General features: G+C 40.7%; 1 protein-coding gene across 1 annotated transcript in view; it reads right to left on the bottom strand.

Moving 5' to 3' along the window:
• Positions 1-296: 296 nt before the first annotated feature.
• The window catches only part of LOC144674977 (retinal dehydrogenase 2), a 56,223-nt gene continuing 46,715 nt past the window's right edge, over positions 297-9,804 (bottom strand). The window contains exons 9-13 of the mRNA XM_078536068.1: positions 9,409-9,593; positions 8,124-8,288; positions 7,836-7,993; positions 801-875; positions 297-564 (exon numbers count right to left, since the gene is read on the bottom strand). Coding sequence (XP_078392194.1) covers positions 492-564; positions 801-875; positions 7,836-7,993; positions 8,124-8,288; positions 9,409-9,593 — 656 coding nt within the window. The 3' untranslated portion in view covers positions 297-491. The remainder of the gene's footprint in view (positions 565-800; positions 876-7,835; positions 7,994-8,123; positions 8,289-9,408; positions 9,594-9,804) is intronic.

Below are 9,804 nucleotides of genomic sequence, written 5' to 3'. Positions count from 1 at the left end.
TTTCCAATTGTGCCACTTTTAAGGAAGAGAAGGGACTCGAACGTCAGTCTGGCCTCACCCTTCAGTGTGTACCTGCTTCACTTACCTCTGCTCAGCGCCGCCTGCCAGGACATGCCGATTTTAAACGAGCGGCAGCGGCAGTTCTCAAACTGTTAGTTGCGACAGAGCTGGGCTGTCAGCTCCAGTGACACCATTGAGTTTCCATGGTACATCAAACCTCCACAGTTGACAGATTTACACAAGGCTAAATGCGATTTTTGAGGGGGGGGCACCGTGTAATGAATGCACTCGGGGAATTTGCTGAGATTATTGTATTTTCCTCAAATACACAGTATTTGTGGTACATATACATTCACTAGTATATTTTTTGTTACTTTTTATAATATAAAGCTTCAACCGTATGCTGCACAACCACTGTTGTGCGTGTTTGTCCTGTTGATAACAGAGCGAATTCACTGGGTCCATATACAAAGCAGCAGCCTCACAGCGCTCTAAGAATTCTTCTGTTGAATTCTGACGGTCACAGTTTTGATTTCTGTGTATTCCTTTAGCCCGTATTCTCCCCTAGAGACAAAAGGAAAATTCCCATTACACAATTGAGTAAGATTGACTAAGATTCATTATCCATATCGGAAAATATGTTTTTTGCAAAACACTCTACATTTGGGGAGTTTCAGTTATTTTTCCCAATGTTTAGCCTTTTACATTTAACAGAAGATGTGTTTGTGGAAATAAAACAGCACTCTTAGATTTGGTGAGATACACAGTGTTCTGAAACCCAAGTCTATAAAAGTACTTACATTTCTCTACCATTGCCAGACATTTTAAATCCACCAAAGGGACTTTGGACATTTAAGGCATTGTAACAATTAATCCTGCAATAAAGGAAAAATGAATTTAATTTGAATTCAATTATTGTTTAAAGAAATCTTTTCAACTTTAAGTCTACAAGCATGAATGCTGTAAAACAAACATAAGGATGATTTGTAACAGTATTCACAGGAGGATTTGATACATGACATATGACAATGAATTTAATTGTGACAGACAAGTAATATTTACCAAATGGAGAAAGGGGGAACACCACCTTTAAAGACCAAACAGGACAAGCTCAAGCAAGTCAGAATGGATAGCAACTAAAAACTTAAATTATGTCACATTTTAGCCTTCTTCCAATAGCTTAATGAAAAGTTGTCCTGTTTCAGTAATTACATTTGTGCAAACGATTCAGTTCTTGGAGTAATTCCTGCTGCTTGAAATTCCTTGGTACCAAGCCAGGATTTTGAAAATACAAGTCAATTTGGAGCATACTTTCAGCGAGTTTGAGGGTTGATGTTATCAGCTCAACTAAACATGCTTCTAAAGTAACTTCATGTTATATAAAATGCATGCATAAACACATACAATTGTCTCTAAGTAATTTAGTATGTGACCAATCTTTAAGGGGCACGGTCTTTGTGATAATTTCACAAACTTCTCTTTGTGATGCGACTACATGAAGTGCATTAAAGTCCATTGTCATATCACTTACAGATGTTGAAATCGCAATAAAACTGATCCCGATACAGCGATTGCACCCATGTACAGTGTGTGATATATGGAAAATGAATACATATATGTACAATTGAATGTTGGAGAAAAAGCATTTATGATTCAAGTCTGAATTGCTTTTTAAATGATTAATTTTTAAAATTGTCAATCTCCGAATTGAGTAGAGGGGTGCGTGTGTGTGTGTGTGATGAGTGTGTGTGTGATGCGTGTGTGTGTGTGGGTGTGAGAGAGGCAATCTGTTTTTGTGTGGGTGCTAAAGCATTTATTTATATAGTCATTTGCAATACTGACATTAGGTTTTGAGCTCCAAGAAAAGCAAGCTCAAATTGACTCCCATTTTGAACACTTTATCTCTAACAACAATTGTGCACATCAACAACAACTGATATTTATATAGCACCTTTAACTTGATGAAACATCCCAAAGCGTTCACAGGAACATTACAAAACAAAAAATGACACCAAGCTACATAAGGAGATATTAGGTCAGATGACCAAAAGCTTGGTCAAAAAATTAAGTTTTAAGGTACGTTTTAAAGGAGAAAAGTGAGGTGGGGAGGTGTAGGGAGGGAATTCCAGAGCTTGGCGCTTAGGCAACGGAAGGCACAGCAATCACTGGTGGAGCAATTATAATTGGGGAGAGGCCAGAAGGAGCACAGATTTCTCAGAGGGTTGGGGGGGCTGAAGGAGATTACAGAGATGGGGCGGGGTGGGGGGGGTGGTTATAAAGGCCATGGTGGGATTTGGAAACAAAGGTGAGAATTTTAAAGTCGTGACACTGCTTGACTGGGAGCCAGTGTAGATCAGCGAGCACAGGGGTGACAGTGGAACAGGACTTGCTGTGAGTTAAGACATGGGCAGAAGTTTTGGTTGACCACAAGCTTACAGAGTTTATGCAGGAGACGGTTTTTCCATTTCTACCTTATTGGGTCTGGGCAAGAGACAGTCCAAGGTCTGTCTTGCCTGCACCCGAGTGAACAATTTTCTCTCTTAATGAGGTCACTCATTATCAGCAAACTTCCAGCAACACTCGCAAATAGCCATTTCTTTTGGGTGGCTGTAGGCATCAGGGAGGGAAATTGGTCCTCATTGCTCATGGTTTCTGGGCAGACAAAGAGGACCATTTCAGGGAGAAAAGTCCCACACCTCAAAACTGTCTGCAATGCGCCTGACTCCATATTGGATTGGGTAATATTCAGACCAAAGTAAGCGAACAGTAAGCTCCTTGAATATGTTAATTAGGAGCCTGAAGTTCTTTTAGAGACCTTGCAATAAAACTCTTGCTAAGTTCAGTTTTTTTTTTACATCACAATGCATTCTAACCAGTTGGGCTGCTGGAAGCCACTGCCAATCTTTTTAACCTCACCTTGATTTGGAATCAGGGTGAATGGGGCTGATCTTCCCGGCTCCATAGGGCTCCTGCGGGCTGTGGCTGACTTGCAGGAGCTCTCCCCACCCCCAACCCCTCCAACAGAGGGTTGGTTTCAGGAGATCATTGGGCAGCCTTTCTCAGAGGCACGCAGCTTACAGTTGAGTGCTCACCAATTTCTACACTATTTCCGGTTCTATCCATATTCATGGTCGCTTTTTGTCAGTGGAAGGCAATCAAAAGCAAGAACCTTGGTTGAGCTCCACTCATCATTTAAGGGATACTAAAACCAACTGCAGTTCCACCATCAGTGTCCTAGCTGAGATCAACCAACTCAGCAGATTAGAGCTGGAACCATGTGTACGCTTCAGCGCTATACAAAATACAAACCTCTTAGTCAGTAGGGGAACCCACCCACCCCACACACAGGCATATTTCACTTCACTGCAAACAAAGGCCCAAAATACAGACAAAAGTAATGACATTTCAACAATACTGAGAAGAAAAACTTGCAAATCATTTTTTGAAAAATTCCTCATTGTACAAAGAAATCTCCATTGTGTGCGGCAACTCATGAGAGAACACTGTTTGTTTAGAATATTATATATCACAGAGTTTGCTAATCCTAAATAAAACAAAAGATAGAATCTAAGATGTTCAATGCTCCTCAGGGATCAGTGTCCGACTTTTGATATGTTTTGCTTCAATAAACATTCTCTCCTCCCAGAAGGTCGACTGTAATAACAGAATGAGCTCACTGAAACAGTCCCTGTGAAGCAGGCTGGAAGCCATCTGAGGCAAGAGGCTGTGCAATTCCTTGTGCCAGCAACAGCCTAAAGAATGAGATGGGCTGGCAAGTTTCATAAGCAGTGAGTGACGTAGAAACACACTAATTTGGACAGCTTGAATCTATTGTTCAGCATCTATTCCCCATACTCAGCATCAGAAGATGACTGGATATACTGCTGGAATAAACCACGCCACAGGACGATAGTAACAGATGTCAGGAGGACATAGACAGTCTGTTGAAATGGACAGACACATGGCAGATGAAATTTAATGCAGGGGAGTGCAAAGTGATGGATGCACTTTGGAAAGAAGAATGAGTAGAAATAATATAAATCAAATGGTACAATTTTAAAGAGGGCGCAGGAACAGTGCGACCTGGGGGCTTCACATGAACAAATCTTTAAATGTGGCAGGATAAGTTGATAAAGTTGTTTAAAAAAAAAGCATACAGGATCTTGGGCTTTATAAATGGAGGCTTTGGGTACAGAAGCAAGGAAGTTATGGCAAAGCTCGAGAATTCACTGTTTAAGCCTCAGGATGCAGTATTGTGTCTGATTCTGGGCACCACGCTTAAGGAAGGATGTGAAGATCTTGGAGAGAATGCAAAAGAGGTTGCTTAGAATGGTATCAGAGAGGAGGAATGTCAGTTATGTGGGGAGACTAGAGAAGCTGGGATTGTTGTCCTCGGAGCACAGATGGGAAAGGGGGGATCTACTGGAAGTGTTGAAAACTATAATGGGTTTTTGATAGGAGATAGGGAGAAACTGTTTCTACTGGCAGGAGGTTGGTAACCAGAGGGCTCAGATTTAAGATAATTGGCAAAAACAACTAGAAAGGAAATGAGAATTTTATGCATTGAGATTTTATGATCTAGAATGCAGGGCCTGAAAGGATGGTGGATGCAGGTTCAATAGTAACTTTCAAAAGGGAATTGAGATAATTAGTTGAGTGGGAAATATTTGCGGCACCATGGGAAAGGAGCAGGGGAGTGGGACTAATTGGATAGCTCTTTGAAAGAGGCAGCACAGGCACGATGGGCTGAATGGCTTGTTTCGACACCGTGTGATTCTACAAAATTAGAGTAGATTGGCAATGCTACTTTTGGGAGCTGCTTTGCTTTGCTTTCCAAAGGTAAATACATCATTACAATTGTGAATGTGGCTCTGCTTCATTGATAAGTTGGAGTCTACTGAAGTTTGTAGTAAAGCCACAACATGCGGACATAGGTGAAAGTGTTAATGTGTTATAATTATACATTTTGAAAAATTCCACTCTCAGTAGAAATTTAGGAAATGAGAACAGGAGGAGCCCTCGAGCTTGTTCTGCCATTCAATTAGATCATGGCTGAGCTCCTACCTGAACGCCAGTTTCCCACACTATCCCCATATCCCCTGATGCCTTTCCTATCTAGAGATCTGTATTTCTTGAATGTATTCAATGACTGACCTGCACCGCCCTTTGGGGTAGAGAACGCCAAAATTTTACCACCCTCTGAATGAAGAAATTCCTCCTCATCTCAGTCCTAAATGGCCTACCCCTTATTCTGAGACTGTGTCCCCTAGTTCTGGACACCTCCCCCACCCCGACCCCTGCCAGGGGAAACATCCTTCCTGCATCTACCCTGTCGAGCCCTGTAAGAAATTTGTATGCTTCGTCTCTCATTCTTCTAAACTCTAGAGAATAAAGGCCCAATCTCCTCAAACTCTCCTCGTAGGAGAATACTTCCATCCCAGCTATCAGCCTGGTGAATGTTTTTCACATTCCCTCCATGGCAAGTATATCCTTCCTTAAGTAAGGTGACCAAAACTGCACACAATGCTCCAGGTGTAGTCTCACCAAGGCTCTACACAATTTCAACAAGACATCTTTACTCCTGTACTCAAATCCTCTTGCGATAAAGGCCAACATACCATTTGCCTTTCTAATTGCTTGCTGCACCTGCGTGCTAGCTTTCAATGACTCATGAACAAGGACACCCAGGTTCCTTTGGACATCAACACTTCCCAATCTCTCACCATTTAAAAAACAGTCTGCTCTTCTGTTTTTCCTACCAAAGTGGATAACTCCACATTTTTGCACATTATATCCCACCTGCCATGTTCTTGACCACTCACTTAGCCTGTCTAAATCCCCTTGAAGCCTCTTTGCATCCTCCTCACAACTCACGTTCCCACCCAGTGTTGTGTCATCAACAAACTTGGAAATTTTACATTTGGTCCCCACATCCAAATAATTGATATGAATTGTGAATAGCTGGGGCCCAAGCACTGATCCATGTGGTACCCCCTAGTCACAGCCTGCCAACATGAGAATTACTCATTTATTCCTTCCCTCTTTTCTGCCCATTAGCCAGTTCTCAATCTGTGGCAATACATTACCCTCAATCCCATGTGCTCTAATTTTGTTTACTAACCTCTTGAGTGGGACCTTATCGAAAGCCTTCTGAAAATCCAAATACACCATACCCACTGGTTCCCCCTTATCACTGCTGTGAGTTACATCTTCAAAAGACTATAACAGGTTTGTCAAACATGATTTCCCTTTCATAAATCCATGTTGACTCTGCCCATTATTTTCTAAGTGTTCAGTTATCACATCCAGCATTTTCCCTACTACTGATGCCAGGCTAACAGGTCAGTAGTTCCCCATTTTCTCTCTCCCTCCTTTCTTAAATAGTGGGGTTACATTTGCTACCTTCTAATCTGCAGGAGCCATTCCAGAGTCTATAGAATTTTAGAAGATGACCACCAATGCATGCACTATCTCTATAGCCAACTCTTTCAACAATCTGGGATGTGGGTCATCAGGCCTGGGGATTTGTCCACTTTCAGTCCCATTAACATTTCCAGTACTACATTTTTACTAATACTGAATTCTTTCTGTTCCTCATTCCCACTAGTCCCTTGATTCTCTGATATTTCTGGGAAGTTTTTTGTATCTTCCTCCATGAAGACAGACACAAAGTATTTATTTAGTTTCTCTGTCAATTTCCTTATTCCCCATTATAAATTCTCCTGTCTCTACCTGTAATGGGCCGACATTTATCTTTGCTAATCTTTTCCTTTCTACATACCTATAGAAACTTTAACAGTCCATTTTGATTTTTCTTGCTATTTACTCTCATGCTCTATTTCCCCTATATTTATCAGTTCCTTGGTCCTCCTTTGCTGAAGACTAAAAAACTCCCAATCCTCAGGCTTACTATTTTTAAGCAACTTTATAAGCCTTTCCTGTTAGCTACTGTTGGATCACTTTTCCTGTTGGGTTTTGTACCTCAAAGTAAAGTATATTTGTTTTAAACCACGTATTAATTCTATAAATGCTAGTCATTGCCTGTCTACCTTCATACCTCCCAATCTACCATAGCCAACTTGCCCCTCACACCTTCGTAGTTTCCTTTGTTTAGATTTAAGACCTTAGTTTCAGACTGAACTACAGCATTTTCAAACCTAATGTAAAATTGCATCATATTATGGTCACTTTTCCCTAAAGGCTTCTTGCAAGAGATTATTAATTAGCCCTTTCTCACTGCGCAATACTAGATCTAGAATAGCCCATTCCCTAGTTGGTTATTCAACATACTGTTCTAGAAAATCATCTTGTATTCATGTCAGGAAATTGTCTTCCACAACATTAGTGCTATTTAGGTTTACCCAGTCTCTATGTGAATTGAAGTCCCCCATAATTACTGTATTAACCTTATTACATGCACCTCCAATTCCCTGATTTATACTGTGCCCTACATTATCACCACTGTTTGGTGACCTATAAATAATTCCCACTAATGTTTGTTGCCCCTTGCTGTTTTTTAGCTTAATTGGAGCGCAGCTCAGTGAATGATTTTCCAGTCCATGCTCTTGTGAACAAGGTTCTATGCCATGAGCATAGCCTTGCAAGATATATCCATTTCCATTCGATTTGGTCAGTTTAGTGTCTGACACCACTATATTTCAGAGTCTCCAAACCAAATTGCCAAGAAATCCACATATGGCGTGTTCTGCTGGTCTGACCTGTAAGGACATTGATTTTGCCTTGAAATCATGATCGTTTTCCTCTAATGATAATTCAGGCAAGTGATGGAATCCTGAACAGACTTGTCTCAACGTCACATCATTGTGGTTCCTTACCAGACTGTCCCAGCCTGCATAGCAGCAGAAACTGTTAATGCTTTATCGATATCCTTGGTGAAGACTGCAGCTACCAGGCCAAACTGAGAATTATTGGCCCTTTCCACTACCTCTTCCATGGTTTTAAACTTAATAATTGGTTGAACTGGGCCAAAAATCTGAAATAAATGAATGAAAGTGCTCAGAATCAAAATAAAAGTTGGCAGTAATATTGCATTCCAAAGTGTTTCATTCATTGATATAATCTAACTACTTCATACTAGAAGTAATTGGAATTGAGTCCAATACCTCTTCCTTCGCTATCCGCATGTCATCTGTGACATTTGAAAATACAGTGGGTTCAATGAAGAATCCTTTCTTCCCCAGTGATTTGCCGCCACATTCAAGCTTTGCTCCTTCAGCTATGCCACTTAGTACAAGTTCAAGGACTTTATCACATTGCAGCTTGTCAATCTGAAGACAAATAAAATACATTATAGCAGGGATTTAGCACCGCAAAGCAATTAACATGGTAGGTTGCAACACAAGCATTCTTATAATTTACTGCAAAAAAAAGTTATATCACAGTAAAAGACCAAACCTTATATCACACTGTAGAATACCCAACTGTGTAGTGTGCAAGGTGTTCACCAGGTCAAAAACCTGGAACTCCCTTCTAAACAGCACCTGCACCACATGGACAGCAGCAGTTCAAGAAGGCATCTCACCACCACCAATTAGGGGTTTAGGGACAGGCAACAAATGCTGGCCTTATCAGCGATGCTCACACTGCAGAATAACCCAACCTTATACCTTAAAATTCCCAATCTGCAAAAGACAACCACGTACTGTACTATGAAAACCCCCCATCTTATACAGTCCCCAAAAATAAACCAATTTTATATCTGTGAAGAACCCACCCTTATGAATCACAACAAATTTAACCTTACATCGTAATGTTAAAAACCTAACTGTGCGATGTAAGGCAACATTTAAAATCATTCCACCTCTGGAATTTTTTAAAATATTCATTCATGGGATGTGGGCACCATTGGCTAGGCCAGCATTTATTGCCCATCCCCTAAGTGCCCTCATTCAGAGGGCATATAAGTGTCAACCACATTGCTGTGGGCCTGGAGTCACATGCAGGCCAGACCAGTTAAGGATGGCAGATTTCCTTTCCAGATGGGTTGTAACGACAGTGATTTTGTGGTCATCATCAGACTTTTAATCCCTGACTTTTATTGAGCTCAAATTGAATTTTATTGAATTCAAATTTCACCATCTGCCATGGTGGGATTCGAACCCAGGTCCCCAGAGCATTACCCTGGGTCTCTGGAAATAGTCCAGTGACAATACCACTATGTCACCGCCTAATGCCTGTACATTTACTAAAATTAATCTTAACTGTTTTCTTCAGATGCATATTAATGTGTTTGATCTACCATTTTTCATTGTCTCTGATATGCAGGCCTATGTCTAGAGTTTCTGAGAAATTAAGATAAAGCAGGGTACAAAATTTACTCAATTATAACGTGAATGAATGCTGAAATAACCATTTTTTTTTTGTTTGTTTTGCTTGAGAAAATCTTACTTGTGGGCCCTGCTCAGTGGCAGGATCAAAAGGGTTTCCTACTGTTCTCCGCTGTGCACGTTCTGTACTCTTTCTGACAAACTCCTCATAGATTGGCTCCTCTACATAGATCCGTGATCCTGCTGTGCAGCACTGGCCTTGGTTAAAGAATACTCCCTGATGAGCCTGTTCCACAGCATAATCCACTACAACAATAAACCAACAACACAGCATATGAGAGGTTAGATATTACCTCTTCTGTATCAGGAAGTACCTATAACTATCCAAGCAATAGATCTCAAAGTATTTCAAGTTTCCCATTACATGTTTATAGAAAATTATGAACCACCCGTTTCTTATCTAAATAGTAAAAAGAATTTTAAAAAATGCTTAAACAAAGTGGAGTGTTTATTTACA

Source organism: Cetorhinus maximus, unplaced genomic scaffold (assembly GCF_964194155.1).
Source record: "Cetorhinus maximus unplaced genomic scaffold, sCetMax3.hap1.1 HAP1_SCAFFOLD_881, whole genome shotgun sequence".
NCBI lineage: Eukaryota > Metazoa > Chordata > Chondrichthyes > Lamniformes > Cetorhinidae > Cetorhinus > Cetorhinus maximus.
This window is presented reverse-complemented; position numbering and strand designations above follow the sequence as displayed.